The following is a 19,135-nucleotide window of genomic DNA, read 5'->3' on the forward strand; positions in this document are numbered from 1 at the left end:
ACTGGGAGGCAATCAGAGCTGGAATTAATATCAAAGAGCCCAGACGTTCATACAAACCAAAAGTCTTAGTTCAGTAAGAAAACAGCTTTTTCATTCACTTGCATCACATGCCAATGCAACTACAGAATAATCTCAGCATAAATGTTCCTGAACAACAAAAGAATTGCTGTGCAGATTCAAGAGCAGACACTTACATCTATTGCATCTCTTTCAAATATGCGGAGCTGCAGAAACAGCTCAAGCTTGATCTTGCGTTCTTGAAACAGCTCCTCCATCTGAGATTGGGCCTCATCCAGCTGCTGCAGGACTGTCTCTATGTGGTTGATTGAGCTGTTATGGGGAGTCTTGTTACTAGAAATGGCCGAATCCCTATTGAAAGCAGAGATAGGAGAGGGGAGGGAAGACAGTTATTAAAAAAAGAAAACTTCACGGTTTGGATGATACACGTGACTGTGAAATATAGGGCTTTTTAAAGAAAAAGTTAGTGCTAATCATATTACAAGCAAATTAAGCCTTTATATTTTGTTAATAGGAGTCCAAATTATGTTTTAATAGTTGAAAAAGCATTAGAAAATGCCATCACTTTTATTTTTTGACCACTTTAAATGTTGAAGACATTCTGCTTACAGGAAGAGTAAAGTTTAAAAGAGAGAAGCTCTTTCTCTGTGAAAAGGAAGTGGCATGTGATAACTATTTACTTCACTGGATATTCCTGGCAGTGAAAAATCAACATGAGATAATAAAAAATAATTAACAAGTATTTTACTGTAGTACAAAAACTTCTACAAATTCAGGTATATTAACATCAAATCTCATAGCAAATGGGAGATGTACCAGTGCAGATGTGTCCCAAGTTTATTTAGATTACTGCTTAACGAATAGACTGCAAACTGATGCTCATCACGACGAAAATGTGACATATCAGACTGCAAAACAATTTCAAGGGTCTCTTTATGAGAAGTCCACTGCTCAGAACTCAAAAAACTGTGGAGCCCTGCATCTCCCAGACTACAAAGGCATACAATTGCTTCTATTACAAAGGTAGCTTACGTAAACAAAGTCTCCCTCTTATGAAGGTAGTGTTTATAAGCTGAGCTTCCTGCAAACAGAGTTACAGACCATCAGAACATAATGAAACATAATAGCAGTCTTAATATTTACAAATTTTATTTATAGGTTAGAGCATGTAGTCATTATCTCTGCTCTCAAAATAGAAACTAAGCCTAAGCCTAAGCAGAATACCAGACATATGCCAGAAGAGATTTAAATTAAAACTTGTTTTACCTTAGTTGCTGTATGAGATCTTCGCCTTCTTTTATGACATTGACTGTAACCTGCAGAGTGGTCTGCTGTTGCTGACCAAAACGTTTAATCAGGTCTTGGACGGCCTCCACAGACTCTGCATAGACATCATCAAGCAGTTCTTTCTGCAACTCTTCAAGCCATGTCCACAGCTAAAGAAGGAAAAAAAGAAAAAAAAAGAAAAATAAGCACCAGGATCAGGCAGTCACTGTTGCAAATCAATTTGCTTGGACAGGAGAAAATGGAGGGGAAGAAACAGTATTTGTTTCTTTTCACAGAAAAATCCCATCTTCAATTTAATAAAAATGAGCCTTCGCTTCAAATAAGGTTTTCATGTCCTGGAAATACCAGGAAAGCTTTATCCGTGTTGCTAAGTCACCCTTTCTTTCTCATTTTCCTTCTACAGTACTGAGCGTATCCGACTGAGCAGCAGAGAGCTCATAGCGAGAATCCCATCTGCAGCTCTGCGAGAAAGTCACCGGGAGGGAAATGCTATGGTAACACTCCCTGAGAGAAGGAAGGAAGGAAGGAAGGAAGGGAGATGTATTGTAGCCGCCATCAAATTTACCCTGCCAGGCTGACACACGCACATAGATAACATGACACTTTTCAATGGCCTTCAGAAAAAGGAAAAAGCTTTTAGAAAACAATATACAGGGAGAAATCTGCCATGAGAAGTTATTTTTCTATCATGATCTCTACTGCTATGGTGCTTACCCTGTTGTTTTCAATTTCACGCTATTACAACAAAAAAACACTGCAAGTAATTACACCAACTTTTTTTTTTTGCTTTGTTTTCCCCACTTAACACACCCTGACATCCCTGTTCAGAACTGCTCACACACTGCAGTTTATGGAAAAATCTCTAGGTATAGGCGAGGAATGTATCATTACCAGACACCTGAATTCCACTGTGTTCTTTCCACAATTTTACAAAAACAACTGTTGCATCCTAAGTTCTGTGTGGAAATTATTCACTGACAAACCATCAGACACCCATAGTGCAAGTGATAATAACACAGTGCTCAAAGAGGGCACACGCCTGTCCCCCGCAACACCCCCGTGTGCACTCACTGCACAATGCAACAGCTACTCTCACAGGAAGCTGCCAAATCAAGCCTCTCCTCCCCATTTTATCATCACATCTCCAGCCCTGACTTCCAAGAACAAGGATTGAAATCTCCTTTTTATCTTGAAAGTAGAATTCTGTTCTGATTGACAGATCTTTTGTCTTCATTTGAATTTGTCTTTAAACAATTTAGAGATATAAACAGACTTCATTAATCTTGAAACTAATTAAAAGTTAACAATTAAAATGCCGCCAATAAGCAATCCACATGGCTTAACTTCAAAGAGAGTAAGACAAATGCTTCATTTCTTTGCTTAACATTCTCTAGGAAATACTCATTTCATGCTTTTGTATAATGTTCTGATCATAAAGGTGGTAAACACCAGTGGTGTTACAATAAAATACAAAATAAAAAACAATTTTGTTGGTGGTGGTTTTGGTATTTTCTTTATTTGTTTTGCTTAGTTCTTTTAATATCTTAAAGCGTTACGTGCCTCTTCAGTTAGATTTTTTTGTGTAGCTCTGGTTATATTTCCAAATATCAGGAAAAGTTCATGATTTTTAACCAAACTCTTCTCTACGAATGTACTAAAAAGAAACACCCCAAACCCTCCAAAACCCAGAACCTCCTATCTGTACACACTCTGATCTTCTGACTACTTATATGCTTCACAGACAGTGCCTCTCACACATTTGAATGCAATTCCACAGTCATAAACACCACAAGCTTAAGTCACTGCAGTCCTTCTTTGTAGAAGGAGCACAAATGAATGGAACTTAACAAGTGTGTCAAAAGCACTAGAAAACACTCATTCCAGCACAACTCACTGCAACGTTCAAAAAAAAAAAATTTCACATGCATACTTAGAAATGCAAATTTCACTTCAAGACAAATGAAACTTAAGATCGAGAAGCCTGACAGTACAACTTGCAAACTGTGCTCAGATTTCAATGGCCAGAAGACATTTTTATTTTTCTCTTAGTTTATAAACTGTCTGAACCATGGAAACACGACACTGTGCTAGAGATCTTCCACGGAGATGCTGTGTGCATACAGTTCTTGCAACTGTGTAAATACACACTTCAGAGAGTGTAACACTTGTTAACTATGGACCTAAGGCATTCGGTGCTAGCTAGAGGAGCTTACCCCATGCTTACTGCACTGTCTATAAAAGGCCAAATTTACAGAGATGTTTATCAAAGATAGATCAGAACTGAAGTCATTTTGGGTCTCCTGAACTGTATCGAGTTTGTCCCTTACAAGTACCTGTGCTACAGCTCAAAGTAGGTCCAAGAATTTCTCCACTATGTCTTTTCTGCTGAGTGTTGGGTCTCATCCGTACAGGGGAAAACTCACCTCTGTGATTCTTATTCTTCATAAAAAGCATCAGTCACCTCTGTGACTAGAGGGAGAAGACCTGGCAGGGTCAGTTTACACTGCTGATGTGCTTTGCTTAAGGGAATATTTCCCTTAAAGCTCACCCTGGATACTGGAGACCAAACCAGCACAGAACAAGCAGACTTTTCATTCATATAGCCAATTGAAAGCATGACCACCTACCTGGTGGTCATGGGTGCTAGCACAACAAATGTCATGCTGGCTGGCTTGGTGCCTGTTACCAGGAACAGAGAAACAGTTTCTCAGTGCAGAAGCTGCACAGCACAACTGTAAACATGGCATCCTGGCCCCACAGAGCCAAGGAGCTCAGAAATACACTGCGTTTGCCTATTTAATTAGCCAGATCACCCGTTGCTTGTGCAGAAAAGGCAATTTATAAATGCGCAGAAAGAGTGTGGCAGTAATTAGCATGCATTACTTGTCTAGCTGTGATTCATATACTGTTGAAAGAGGAACAATTTAAGCCATTTCTGAAGTGAACGGTTTTCTGAACTGAACAGTCTTGTGACAATTTTACTGCAAAAATTATTCTTTCTAATACATTACCAGGTAAGCTTTTAACACTTTTCCAATAAGCAAGTTTCTGACAAATAGTTTCCCTTGAAAATAATCTTGATCTGATGCAGTTCATCCACAAAAGTTAGAATAAAGCCACCACAAATGAACACAACTGTCAGGTTATCAAAGCTGGATATAAATTCCTGCCATTTATTAAGATGACTTTAGTTCACAATGGGTGGCAAGTCAGCTGGCTTGTATACAGCTTTAAAACCAAAATGAGCACTGGGAATACTGCAAATTACATAAACTACCTTGTTTTCAGATACAAACCTAAGGGTGGAGCCAGAATGAGCTTGCACAGTAAACCCAAAAGAAGCCAAACAGTTTACTGGGAGAAGAACAGAGACTGGAGCTTAGCCATGCATGTTTAGCAGAACAGAACTACAGATTTTATACTGCAGTGATTTTCTGAGGTAATGAATTATTCCATCCAATAGTGAAAGCAACAATAATCTGATAGAAGAAAAATCCCTCATCATTAAAAAAACCACTGACTTTCTCTCAGTGTGAATTTTTGAGCAATCTCTGCTCACGCTTTTCTGTTTACTATAAAAATAAAACTAAAAAAAAGCAGAAAGATCCCCAAACCACTAAGTCCTTTGCAAAAACTTTATCCAGTGGCAAAACAGCTTTAATGTACAGAGAGAAAACTACATAAATAACTAAATCCAGCCATAGAATGAGGTTCTTCTGCTCTCTTTATCTGCCCTTCACATCTTATCAGAATTAAAATTGGAGAGGGAAATCAAATTCTGAATCCCTGACAAGCAAATGTTTCACCCAGCACTTTTTTTTTCTTGATCTATACATAGCACAGACTAAGAAACATCTGCTTGAATGAGCCTGCATCCTGTGCTACCTCTTTCCTAAGTTCTTGGGAGCATGCCATTAGTCACTGAGATCGTATTACTTTAATTGTCTGCAACATCCTGGAAGTTTCAGCATTTCCATCACGGGCCTCCATCTCTTTAAATCCCATCCCTGCAATCTCCTGAAGGACTGGTGCTAAATAAGCCATACAATATTTTGCGGAATATAATCAGAGAACAATTATTCATAAGTGAATATCTTCCGAGTTCAGAGTTGTTTTATGAAGTCTCTCTCATTTTTGTTTTTACATAAGATAATTTTTCTTTATTTTTCATCTGACGATAGCTTTTGACTATTATAGTAGGCTAAGACAAAGTAAAGGCCACAGTTTCTGCATTTCAAAACTCAGTTCCTCATTTTGCCCATGCCCCCCAGAACAGTGTTGCAGTCTGTACATCACCTCAGACGGACTTCTTTAAGCAGCTGTTACCCATACACGGCCAAATATAATTAATATGCATGTTGGGGCATAGAAGGGTTTTGAGATCTGTATGCTTTGGCTTTCAGTACATGCATTGGACAAAAACTGCATCTTCTTAAGAATAAATAAGTTGAGATGTTAAAACCTCAGGAGTTGATCTTCCATGAACTTTAAGAGACATTTAAAATATTAAGTGTATTCATATATTTGAAAATTAGTTTTAATTATATTTTAAAGTTCCAATCTATTCTACAATTACAATTAATTTCCCATTCAGATTAAGTTCATCCTTGAAGCAACATCAAGTTTCCTTAAATTACATTGTATTCCTTAAATTACATTGACTATCAGAATCCTGTCACCACTTGCCCCATTCCTTATCTAAAGAAGAAAAAAAAGATGCCCACATCACAGCTTTAGAAGTCTATTTCTGCTTCGCATTTTCAAAGCATTTAGTGTTATTTCAGTAACACCTGGACTGCAATCCATCAACTTGGTCCATTTCAACCCAAAGTAGCAACCAGTGTTGACAAACTCAGGAGAGGAAGTTTGTGCTGGTTAACTGGAACACAGTCCTACCAAGTCAGAAAAACAACACACGTCAATGTACTGCTGCTGAATGCTTCTCTTAAGAGTGAGAAGCACTTCTCCCCCAACTCTTAAATTCAGAAATACTAGCATATCAATGTAGCGAGCAGAGACTTCAATTCATAGACATCACCAGATCAGCTAAAAAGCTGATCTGCTGCCTGGAAAGGGCATGCTCCAGTTCTCGGCACAGAAGACAGCAGCTTTATTATGACATCCAAATTTAAGCCACAGATCACCAGCTCAGCAGAATCAAATACTCAGGAGCAGCTGGCAACCAGAACAGCAGATCTGTCACCTCAAGGTTCACCCTGGGATAAAATTAATGAAAAGCTGTGCTTATCTATACTGGATAATGCAGTGAGGGCATATTTCTGGCACTGAGTCAGGAGACAAAGCAAGACCATATCAACAAGCTTTTCTGAATCAAATGCACTCCACAGTTAGATGTGAGTGAACCAGCTGTGTTACAGCCAGAGCAAGGCCTCCTCATCCTTCCCATGCACTGGCACCTTTCTTCGGCAGCTTGCACAGGCTTCTGTTTCATTAGTTTTGTTCAGGAACTGTGGGTTTCTGTATTTGAAATCTCTGCCAATTCCGCTTCCCTTGTCTTCGTTTCAGCCTCAGTATATTCACTGCAAAATTTAGTTTGAGTAAAATGAAAGAGATGTATTCTAGTAACACCCTTAACCATATTGTGTACACACAGAAAGTGCTCTGAGATATTTTACAATCAACTAGTCAGAATATACACAAAAAGCCAACAGACCATTCTCTTCTATGAACATTCAGTCCTGGTCTATATTCCCACACTTCACTCCAGTTAGGAAAATATCTGTTGCACTACTTTGGCACTACTACAAACACCTGGTTTGGCCATGATTTCAGTCTTCTCACTCATAAATGTTGTGGGAGCTGAGAGAGAGTGAGAAAGAATGTAAGAATTTGAATTCACACCAAAATTCTGTTCATCTCTACTTGATGGCAGACTTCAAAACAAAGATTACTGTAGCTTTTGCTTCTATGATTTGCAGACAAGCTTTTATGATAATTATTTACTTAGGAAATGTATTTTTCACCTATATGATTTTTCTTGCACAACATCTCATTTGAGCTTGTCAACAGCACTGGGTGATCAGTTGCATTTTATTCATCCCCAAGCTAGGAATCAGCCTGAACACAGTATGTACAATACAATGACTCTTACAGGAATATTTATGATCCCCCACACCTTAAATACACCTGAACTACATCACTTCACTTGCTGAAATGTTTTGCAAAAGACTGAGAACTAAAATATCAACATTCACAAATGTACAAAACTAAAATCAGAATTTATGTAATAGGAAACAACAGATTTGCTTGGATCACCAATAAGCAAAATGAGTAATGGCAATTACATTACCTAACACTACTTCAGGCTTCCCTGCATCCACCCTTTTTCAATCTCAGTGAGAAATATGGTCTATTGAGGATGGTTCATGAAGAATCTGAGAACTTGTATGCTGCTTTATGATGTTTCTAAGACACAGGAAGTTCTACCACCTTGTAATAACCTGGCCACAGAAAGCCAGCATTTCCAAAGTGCATCATGACAGGCTGCTGCATACGCACTATACAGCTGTTCTGGGCAAAGGTAGAGCAAAAGTCTGTTATTTCTGGAATGTGTCAAACAGATCTTGCCACTGCTGTGGTAAGCAGAAACTGATTTAATGAATGTGAACAGAGTAAAAAAACTGAGTGGACACAGTAGCAGTGGAAAGTTGCAGTCAAATTCTACATAAAGTGTCAAAGTTACACAAAGCTACAGGAGGAAAGGAATATTGGTATTCCCTAATACAGATGAAGAACATACATTCAGTGTAAAGTATTTCCAGTGAAAAGAATAAAATACAACAAAACATCCTACGTCAACAATCAAGAGACTGGATGTCTTTCAGTGCCAGACTTCAAAGCTTCATAATAGCCCAAGACCCTGACAGCCAGCTTCCTTTTTTTGCATCTCTTTTCAAGTAGTCACACAGAAGAAGGGTTTTTTTTCTTCATGTCCATTTCTCAGTTCAGATAAACACAAAGACAACACTCACAAGACACCACTTTTTTTTTTTTTTTAAAGCAACTGGATCATTTCTCTTCAGTTCAACAAATAGCGTATCATCCTACTACTTGAATACCTCCCTTCACCAGTTAAACACACACATTAATTTCTTAATCATACAGCATACATTCCTGCAGGTATGCACTAATTTATGCCGCAATTTCCCATACCCTGCAAGAGAAATGTAATTCTTCTGCCAACAAAGCACGGATAACTTTCAGGTTTAGGCCATTTTTATCTTCCATCTGCTTTATGATGCCTTCTCAGCACTCCACACACGTTTGGTAACAAACAACATGCTCTTGAAAACAAAACAGAATACAGAAGGCACAGGGCATCTCTGAACTTTGTTTCTTCGCACCTTAAGCAAATGACTGGCCTACTAAATATGAACCACCTGCCTTACTCTTTCATCTGTATTTTTAAGTAGAATGCAAATAAATATAACAAGATAGTCTTGCTTACATAACTAAATGCTGTTTTTAATTTTTCCTGCTTCATTAAGTATAGTAGTCAGCAACATGACCAAAAAAAAAAAAAAAAAAAAAAGCCACCAAAACAAACCCAATATTTAGACATCAGCTATAATGCCTTTCCTCATATTCCAGGCTGAAAAGAGGCTGCTATAGCAACAGCTGTGTGCACTTACAGGGTCACAGTAATATCCATTCTACAAAAGAAATAAATCAAGATACAGATGATCTTTTTCCAATAAAATATTATTATCTAGGGAAATAGTGGCAACATTCCAGCACATCTGGATAGCCACCCAGAGTTACTCAACACTGACTCACAGAACAATCTTTTTTTTTTTTTTAAAAAAAAAAAAAAAAGGGCCCTTCCTTGCAACTCCTTTTATGGTCTCTGTCCTTCATCACTACAATCAACGGTGTCTATTAAAATAGCATTCCAGCTGTTCACCCTAATGCTTAGAAAAACAAGTAATGAAAGCATCTACAGAAATGGTGAGCATGTCTCAGCAGCTGACTGCTCCTCTGCTTTACAACAGGTAATGGAGCAGCACCAAGTGCTTGAGAAAAATGAAGCCAAAACGTTCACCTGTAAGAATAGTTCAAGATACAGAATTTATCCTTTGTTTAAACATGCAGAGAGCTGGGAGAGCTCTGGCACCTAACAGAAAACTGATGGGGGAGCTACGTCCTCATGTCTAGAGCTAACAAGGAATTAAATCCCAACCTGCTTCAAAGACCAACTGCTTTATGCATTTGTTTCAATTGCAAAGTAGATGATTCACGTATAAAAAATTCTCACCCTGATCCTCCAAAAGATTTTGCTGAAGAAACTGCTTTAGGACAATATACTTCCTCACTAAACAGACTACTTCTCTATTTAGGATGAAGGGGGTAAAGACATATGCTCTGATATGCTGTGCTCCAAAAGTCTTTCAAAATTTTCACCTAATCTGATCAGTAAAAGGATTTAACATAAGACCGAAATGGAAAGTAAATAATCTACAATTGTCAAGATTTGTCACAGTCTATAATCAAAATCTCCTACCGAAATCTTTATTTTTGCTCTAACTTATTCTAATCTTTCCCATGAGACTGTAAATACATATGATCTGCGTCCTGATTCAGATGAGCAAAACAGATTTGGCTGAAAATGAAGCATCTTAGCCTATTTCCCCACCCCCCCATATATAAGCTCCCCAGTCCAGCTCACTGTTGAACTACAATAACATTTACACCAATTACTAGAAGTAATGGGTTGTGGGGTTTTTTGTTTGTTTGTTTTTAAATAACAGGTCAGATGCTGCATGCTAACATACCGACTCATTACATAGTATCTAGCATCAAAGGAAATACAACTTCTAAAGGAGGCTAAAACATGAGGCAAACCATGGTGAATATCAGATATACTCTTTAGGTTTTGAAGAACTGTCAAGTTCTCTTGTGTAAAATGCAATGTTTAAAACGGAAAAAATCTCTCTAAACAGTGGGGTTGACTTAAGTAGTCCGATGCTTTATCCACACACAGCAGTCTTCTGAACTGTGTCAGTCTAACCAAGCGTCTGACAATTCAGTTGCTGCATGAAAAACAAAAGTGCACAGCACCTCTGACTCTGCAGCGTTGTCATTCAGTTGTATCAGTTCCCTATTCTAACCATTTCCCCTACTCCATGATGGAATAAGCAAGTGTATTTGCACAAGAAGGCAGAAACTGCTCGTGGGGAAAACAAAACAAAACAAAACAAAAAAACCACTATTAAAAAAGTCCTTGTAAGAAAAATAATATAGAAATACATCTACAAAACCTCCAACAGCCCTGCTCCTGGTCCCCAGTCTACAACAAATTACACAACTCATTGTACAACAGAGGGTCATTACTCTGCATGCCAAAGTTTTAACAATGAAGGTAACATTGGACAGTAATGGTTTTAAGGCTTAAAGTCATGACATGACTTATCAGTGGCTTTACCTCCTTGACATGTGTGTGAAAGGAAACGGACATGTCCAGCAGGATCTTGCGCTGCTCCACGCGTCTGACAAAATCCTGTATCCTGTCTTCGAGCTGATGGGCAGCTTGATATATTTCCTCTGGATCACACTCTCCGGTCTGAGCAAGCTGTTCGGCTGCTTCTAGAAGTTTATCTGCGTTGGTATATGTGTTCTGCAGATAAATAAGTTAGTTTCACAGGATTAAATGAAAGAAAACTCAGCTGTTATGTTTTAAAAGCCATTTCATGAGTGAAAAATCAAAAGGTTAAGAAGGCTCTTGAATGTATTTTTCTTATTCTTTTTAAAAGTAGCAGAATGTAATCTTACTGAACATGTATTTCTAGGTACTTTCTCATTTAACTGTTAATAAATTCATTTCTTAGTTCCTTTTTACGTCTACTTAAATATCTCCTTCATCCAGAACATGGAAGTCTATTCTTCAGAATTATTATTCTATATTCACAGCTAGAATAAATGTCTAATAACTTGTGAACTGGCCTGTCTGGAAGAAACACAACAGTCATGGCCTTTCCAAACATGCACCATCAGTGTTGAGAAAGTCCTAGATGCTGATAGAGACACCTAGCATCAAGTTGATACATCCAAGCAGAATGCATAAAGTCACAGAAAGCCACAGAAAATCTCTCATTTAATACAGATTCCCTTTCAGAAAAGAGATATCCAAAATTCATGTGTCAAGAGGATCACCATTTGTGAAAGCAGCAATGAAGTAAGATTTAGAAATAGGCTGTGGCTGAGTAAGGAAGTGGAATATTGTCCCAGTATATCACAGGAATAAAAAAAGCTGATCGCAGCAGAAAACAGAATGCAAGACATTTGCTATCTGATGTGCTGAGCATATTACGGTCCAGAAAAGAGGAGGATGTTTAACAACTGTTAAAGCTTAGAAATTGCACCTTGCATGTTTACAGTTCTCATTAATTCAAAACAGGACTGATTCTAAACACGTGCTATAATTTGACTGTCCTCTTTTCTGAGTCTAACTTTGGGTTTTCATGCACTAGAATGGTTCTCAATGTGACAGCACAGAAGGGTTCAAACTCTGGTGAAAACAAGTTCAAATCTACAGTATAGAAGCTTTGCTGATGTCACTGTGTTAAGTCTCCTGGTAAGGTTGTACCATAGACTATGAAAAAAATTCCTTGACAATGTAAGCTGCACTCTTCTCTTTTCCCTATCTCAGTTGTCAGGTAAAAACACTGCATGCCAGGATAAATTAAACCTATGAAAATGTGCTTTTCTTTGCCATTGTCATACCTCTTATTAATAACATAAACCCCAGAAAAGTTAAATCCAAATCTGGACCTTAAGCTCAACTAAATGGGTAAGAAATCAAAGTTCTCCTCTGGGGAGAACTTGTGTAAGGAAGCCCAAGACAGCTACCCACCCAGTGCTGCTTTCATACACTTGAGGGGGTTCTCCATTTATTATTTATGTAAGGAATTTAGTCCATGCTGCTTCTTGATTCTGACTAAGTGCATCTTAGTCTTTGCTTAACCTTCAGCTTTTTAATTGCATTTAGAGGCAGAGAACTCCTCCCAGTTTCCCCGGGAAAGCCAGCAGAGATGAACACAAACCTGCCCTTTTCAGCGGAGAGAGCATTACTCAGTGCTGAACATCTCCAGCTCAGGCTCACTGGCCCAGAATACACTCTGAACTGCGCTCCATGTTTTGTGTTTCCCAGTCACTGATCACACGTGTTCAGGAGCAAAGCCGAAGATCCTCCAGGCGCTCCTCGAACAACAAATACTTCATCAGCCCCGAGAACCGCACCCAGCTACAGATGGCTGAAGCAAAAGCTTCTCATTTTAATGAAAACTTTATCTCGTATATGAAGCACTGTTTATGAATTCCAAAAGTACCTTCCGCATAACAGGCCCAGGCACAGCAAGCTTCTTTTTCTGTGAACTAGATGGTGATCTACCTGAGCTTCAAATTTAACACAACCTACATTGTGCTTCACAGCAGGCTGCAAGTCTCAAACCTCAGCAGTAGACACATGCCTTATCACTAAAATTTGTCATCCAAGCAGAGCTAGAATACAACTCAAATACTTATCTTGGCAGATTAGTAACTATGGAAATCATAGCAAATACAGGAACTCTACTAACTCCCACTGTTCCCAATTCTATGCCTACTTCTAACCAATGCTTGGAGGAAAAACCAGCAATGAGAAAATTCTGGAAGTGTTGGTAGCAAAGGGCAGTCACCAGCTGGAAGGTTAGGCAAAAGGGGCAGGAGTTTTCCCTCAAACCTGCTTATGCCTCTTTCCTAAACTGATAAAGGAGCTTCATGGTGACAACTTCAAGATAGAGTTTTGAAATCAATTAACGCTTCCTCGGAATTTCTCCAACAGTATACCATTCCTGAATGCCAGAGAAAAATAATCAGCCCAGTAAGCCCTTTAGTTCATCTATTTGTGCCCCAAGGCATAACTGACTGTACTCAAGCCTTTAATAAGCATTCTGCTCCAAAATAATGGAAAAATTTCTAGAATGGAGACAGCATCACTTTCCCAAATAATGCATCCCACTGTTTTCCTAGTCTTCTTGAGAAGCCTTCTCTGCATATTCTTCAGCAAAAACAGGCCTTGTATTTTTAGAAAGCATAGAAAGTGACACAGTACAGAAAAGTCCAAATTTAAATTTAAGAGATTAGTGCAGAAATGAGTGGTAACAACAATAAATACAACAGGAATGAGTAGAGTTTAGTGCACTGTAGAGGGGAGGAAGAGAGATGAATGCATATATGGACAGAGAAAGATTAATAGAGGTATACAAAGGATCTAAGGTAGAGACAATTAAAACTGATTACTCATTAAATTCAGCTGATAATATCAGATTTAAGCATCAGAAAACATATTTGGAAAAAAAACAAACAAACAACAACAACAACAACAAAAAAAACATTAGTCCTTTTCATCTAAGGAGCAATTAAACTGCTGAACTCACTGGCATGGGAATTGGTGTACATTCCAAAAATATAAATGGGTTCAAAAAGTAGTTAGCCTAATCAAGAGAAATCCATCACTGACTACACAATGGCTCTGATGCATCTTGCAGCTTCAGACATCAAACAAACCCAAACAATTGGGAGGATAAAGGTGACTTTTTTATACAAACATTCTTTTTTTTTTTTTTCTGTATATAGTGATGGCCATGAGACACAAACATTTAGTTTGATGTCTTACAGCCATTCTTGGGTACAGGAAAATAAGAATTGGTTCAAGTATAGAAGCTTTTGGAGTTAGGCTTCCATCAGTAACATTTTAACACTTCTATTGGCTCCCTGCATTTTACGAAATGTTGCTATGCTGCTGACAGTTCACCACTTCCTCTCAACTTCTGACTGGAGATGACTGAAAACTCCAGATATCAGGAGTCCTATTTAAAACAAAACAAAACAAACAAGCTAAAAGAAAAAAGAAATAAGAACAGAAACACACACAAAAAACCAAAATCACAAAACTTGGGCCAACTAGAAATGAAGACAGAGAATAAATTATCTGAAAGTTATGAAAAGAAATTTCAAATTGCTTGCTCTTTTACACTTGAACATAACCTTCCTTAAAATACCAACAACAGGAATGTCTTCTGCAGCTTGCTTATATCCAGTTTTAGAGCAAAGAGAAACAATTCAGAGGGTGTGCCTCTCTTGGCAGTCACTATAAATTCAAGAAGTTAAAGATGAAAAAAATTGAAAATGATTACTTATTAGATCATTTTGTCCGTTATTCTGTCATGAGAGGACAGTTCCCCATAGCATACTTAAGGTCTTCGACAAGTCCAGTTTTCAGCGTTGCCAAAAATAGAAAACCCACTCATCCTCTCAAGAGATCATTTTAAATTCTAGTAGCATTCAGCTTTAGAAAATTTTTACAAAGTATTTGTTGTAAAACATTCTAGCTTAAATATAATGAAAATTAATGTTATTTTTTTTTTACAACAGCTTATATCCCACCAATACATCTACATACTTCATACCCTTTGGTCAACTCAAACATTTTCTTCTTTGCTCAAATAACACAGTATTAAGTATGAGATCATTCACGTTTTCTTAAGTGTCTTACACAAATAAATTCTTGCTTCTCTGACTCAGGAAACTAAGTACATCCACATGGAAAACATTACAGATTTTATTTGAAATGAAGTAATAGATCTGCATATGGAAAATCCAGCATATGAATATCTAAAACTAGCAAAGTGTATTATTTTGCAAAAGTTTATAAGAAATTAATATTGAGGAAGATTTCTGAAGCTATTTGAGTTTCTCAGACATTGGAGTGCTGTAAGATCATGGTTATAGTATGATTTTATTCAGAGTTTAATCAGCTGTTTAACAAGAAAATTATACACATGCCTCTGATGCTTCCTCTATACCAGGAGACACTGCTAAGCTCCTGCAAGTCACTTCAAATTTTCTAGTAATTTACCCTCTGTTTTAAGTGAAGAATTATATAAATTCTACCTTAAAGAAATCTTTCTTGATGAATATTAGGCATGTTTATTATTATTAAGCAATAATTTTGAATGGACAGTGAATGTTACTAATGGGAACAATTCAAGTCTTCAAATTCTCATGGGTTTTGTTCACCTCATGTCTCTTTTCAAGGCTACTATCCAAACCAATTTCCTCTTGTTCTTCTCTGTGAGTTCTTTATTCTCTCTATTTCATTCAGCTTGACATTTTAAAAGTGCTACACAAAAGTGCGTTTTGAAGTTCAATCATCATTTCTATCTAAGGCAAAAATTAGAGCCTTCCTATGGAAAAAAGAACTGGTATGAGCGATTCAGAACAAGAGGGCATTTACAGACTCATCTGCATTTAAAGGAAAAACGTAAAGCCAGTTTGCTGGCTCATCTGGTTTCTTAGGAGCCTTTAATTCTTTTTAAAAATTGTTTTGAAAGCATTTTTTTTCAAACAAGCAAAACAAATAAATAGATAAATAAATAAAAGCAGCTCTGTTGGGCTTCAATGCTCCCATTCTTTAAGACTGTGGAAAGTTTGTCTTTTTCTTACTTGAATCATGAACTCAGAAGAGAAATAAATAAATGCTTGTGACACACAAAATACGCCATTATTAGAAGCGATTTCTTTTTTTACTTTTTTTTCTGGTTGTTGTTAGTGGAGCTGTCTATGCCTAGCCCTTCATTTTCAAGCAGAAAGTTTTCATATATTTCCATGTCAAATGCACAGTCCTGCATGTGACTGCTTTTCACCTGTGCAACTTCTTCAAAGTCTTCATGGCGTTTCTGTAATGCTCTAGCCCGATGCAGGGATTTTCCCACTCCAGTATGTTTGCTAAGAAAGGCTTCTCCATGGTTTTCAATCCAATCCAACACCTGCAGTGCAAAAGAAAAACACAAGAGATAATGGGTACATTGAATAACACCTTGCTGTAATACGAATTCAACTCTTGTGATAAAAAGGCAACTGTCCAAGAAACTAAGCATATAAGCTACTGTATTAATGGATTAAAATGCATTATTGCTACTGAAGGCTGTTAGTTACATCCTCTTATTAGCAACAAAATGAACTTAGATCAAAACAATAACTAATTCAAGCCAGCTAAATCCTATGAATAAAAATATATTTATTTTGAAGCCTACCAAAGACAGCATAATTTCTACGCGTTTATCAATATGACAGCAAATTTGATTCAAGTGTCTGGACCCCTGGTGATGGTCTCTCTGTGATTTGTGCCTTCAGCACACATTTTTCTGTCACAAAAACAAATGTTTGCACATTCTCAAATAACACTTCTGAGTAACAGTCAGGTTTTATATTAGAGGAAGAGAATTTTCCCTTACTTCACGTTGTGAAGCCAAAAAGAAAGATTTGTTAGTAAAATATTATATTTAAAACACAATATAATTGAAATCCTTATGAGAAGAATGACATCTGCATTCAGAACCTATGAAGAATTGTCCCCCAGTTCCATAAATGTACCTTCCAAAAGCATCAAATAGACATCATTGTGTACCGTAAACTTTATAGCTGAAAATATGAGGAACTAAAGACATTTTAAGGATATTAAAGCTTCTATCACAATGACTGGCTTGATATATTTATAAATAGTAAGTTGTACATGCAATTAGTTCCTGCCAGTTAACACAAAGAATTACTGCACATATACCAATTTTCTGATGAGTGAACAAACAAAACCATCTGGTCTCTCTCCAAACTAATACATCTTAGCAGTATTTTAATTCCTTCATTATCTAGCATGCATATAGTATTTAATTTTTTGTTCAATACTCCAGGATTCAAGAATGTTATTCCAAATTAAAAACAACTCCACATGAGTATTTTTTTTTCTAAGTCAGCTTATCATTTTTACACAGTATTTATGAAGAGGTGTGGAATGCTTTGCTTAACATTTATTTCCAGCATTCTTTTTAATATATCATAGAATCTCAGAATAGTTGAGGTTGGCAAAGACCTCAGAAGGCCATCTGCTCCAATCACGCTCAAGCAGGGACACCCAGAACTACTTGTCAAGGACCATATCTAGGCAGCTTTTGAATACCTCCTGTGTTCCAGTTTGTGCCGATTTCCCCTTGTGCCACTAGGCATCACTGAAGAGTTTGGCTCCATATTCTTTGCACTTCACCTTTTACATAAAGATCAGATCCTCCCCAGATCTACTCTTCTACATGCCTTATGGTACCAGGTCTACCATCTTCTCTTCATAGGAGAGATGCTTCAGTTTCTTCCCTATTTCCATGGCCATAGATTGTACTTCATTATGTCCATGTCTCTCTCGTAATAGAGAGCACAGATCTGGAGACTTCAGTGCTGAGTAGAGAGGATCATCTCCCTCTACCTGTGCAATACTTTGCCTAAAGCAGTTCTAGATACCATTAGTTTTCTTTGTGGCAATGCCATTGTCGGTTCATGGTCAACTTGGTGTCCACCTGGACACTCAAGTCCTTTTCACACAACATGCTTCCAAGCTGGGTGGCTCCAGCATATACCGGTGTCTGGGCTCATTCCTCCCCAGGTACAAGACTCTGCACTTCTTGCTGAACTCAGGAGTTTCCAATCAGCCCAATAGGAAGCCACAGAAATTTAAAAATGTAGTATTTTGCTTCATTTTGAAACAGACCTGGCTAGAAACCCATACCTTATCCCTCTCCATATCTGCTGGTGTCCTTGACTCTAATACAAGAAATTGGGTGGAGTTCTTCTCTCCCTTCTTCCTCCCACTGTACTTGTCCTATACTGAAAGCATTTGACATTTAATGCAATGATGATTTTTCTTGCCTGCATATAATCAGACTTAAGAACTATTCCTTCAGCATCCTGGCTGTATTTGATACATACATAATCATAGAATATCCTGAGTTGGAAGGGACCCTAATCCCATACACTATTCCCATACAAGATATCCAGGCCTCCTTTAGTACACAAAATGAAATAATGCAGTGTGATTTTCTCATTTATCTTGACTGTTAGAATCTTTTTTGGTTTGCAAATCCACTTCCATACGACATCTTCTAAACAATACACAATCCCATAATGCTACATAATGTTGCCATCTCCAATCACCAGCACTTCACTAAATCTCCATGGTATGTACACGCTTGTTTTTCCTGTTAAGTATTGCCAAATGAATGGTTATTACTTCTTAGGTCAATATACATTTTCATTTGTTTCTTTCAAGGGTAACAATTGATGGGAGAAGACAGAACCAGGAGATAAATCTGGATTCAGTTACATGCAAATTTTGTACTATCAGTGCTTTTAACTAGTTTCAGTAGACCACTCTGTTTTTCTCACTATAAAAATAGCTGAAGACTCTGGAGACTGCTGGCAACTACAAGATAACAAAATCAACAGCAAAATCTGTCCCAGAAAACAGAGTAAGAGGCTAAAAGCAGCACAGCAAGAAGGAATTTTGTGTCATATAATGCTCAGAAACTTCTCAAGAAGTTGTCATAGAAATCCAGTACACAGAGCATGTCTTGAAACAGTCAACTCGAGAAGCACTGCTGTCTCTAAGCCAAACCACGTATTAAGCTTAGCCTTCTTACCCCAATACTTAACAAAACAGAGGTAACCCTTTATTTGAAAATTTCACAGCACATAAAAGCAGAGTCAAAGATAGAATTTTCACTTGCACATCAGTAAGAACTTTTACATATTACTTCAACCACAGGATAACATGACTAATTTACATTGATATTAGCCATTTGTATCCTAATGCATTTCCCCCCCTCCTCCTGGAAGAGTTATTGAAGAGTTATCACACACATTATACCAACCCGCTAAGGACCTGTCTAATACTAACACTGAAAGTACATGGAATTCACTCTTATAGTGCATTAATGCATAGTAATTTCAG

General features: G+C 37.5%; 1 protein-coding gene across 1 annotated transcript in view; it reads right to left on the reverse strand.

The window, feature by feature from the left end:
* The window catches only part of TRIO (trio Rho guanine nucleotide exchange factor), a 225,100-nt gene that overhangs the window by 110,390 nt on the left and 95,575 nt on the right, over positions 1–19,135 (reverse strand). Inside the window, exons 10-13 of the mRNA XM_085220442.1 lie at positions 16,008–16,130; positions 10,748–10,939; positions 1,285–1,454; positions 195–369 (exon numbers count right to left, since the gene is read on the reverse strand). Coding sequence (XP_085076568.1) covers positions 195–369; positions 1,285–1,454; positions 10,748–10,939; positions 16,008–16,130 — 660 coding nt within the window. The remainder of the gene's footprint in view (positions 1–194; positions 370–1,284; positions 1,455–10,747; positions 10,940–16,007; positions 16,131–19,135) is intronic.

The sequence above is a fragment of the Meleagris gallopavo genome, chromosome 3 (assembly GCF_905368555.1).
Source record: "Meleagris gallopavo chromosome 3, MGAL_WU_HG_1.1, whole genome shotgun sequence".
In the NCBI taxonomy this organism is placed as follows: Eukaryota; Metazoa; Chordata; class Aves; order Galliformes; family Phasianidae; genus Meleagris; species Meleagris gallopavo.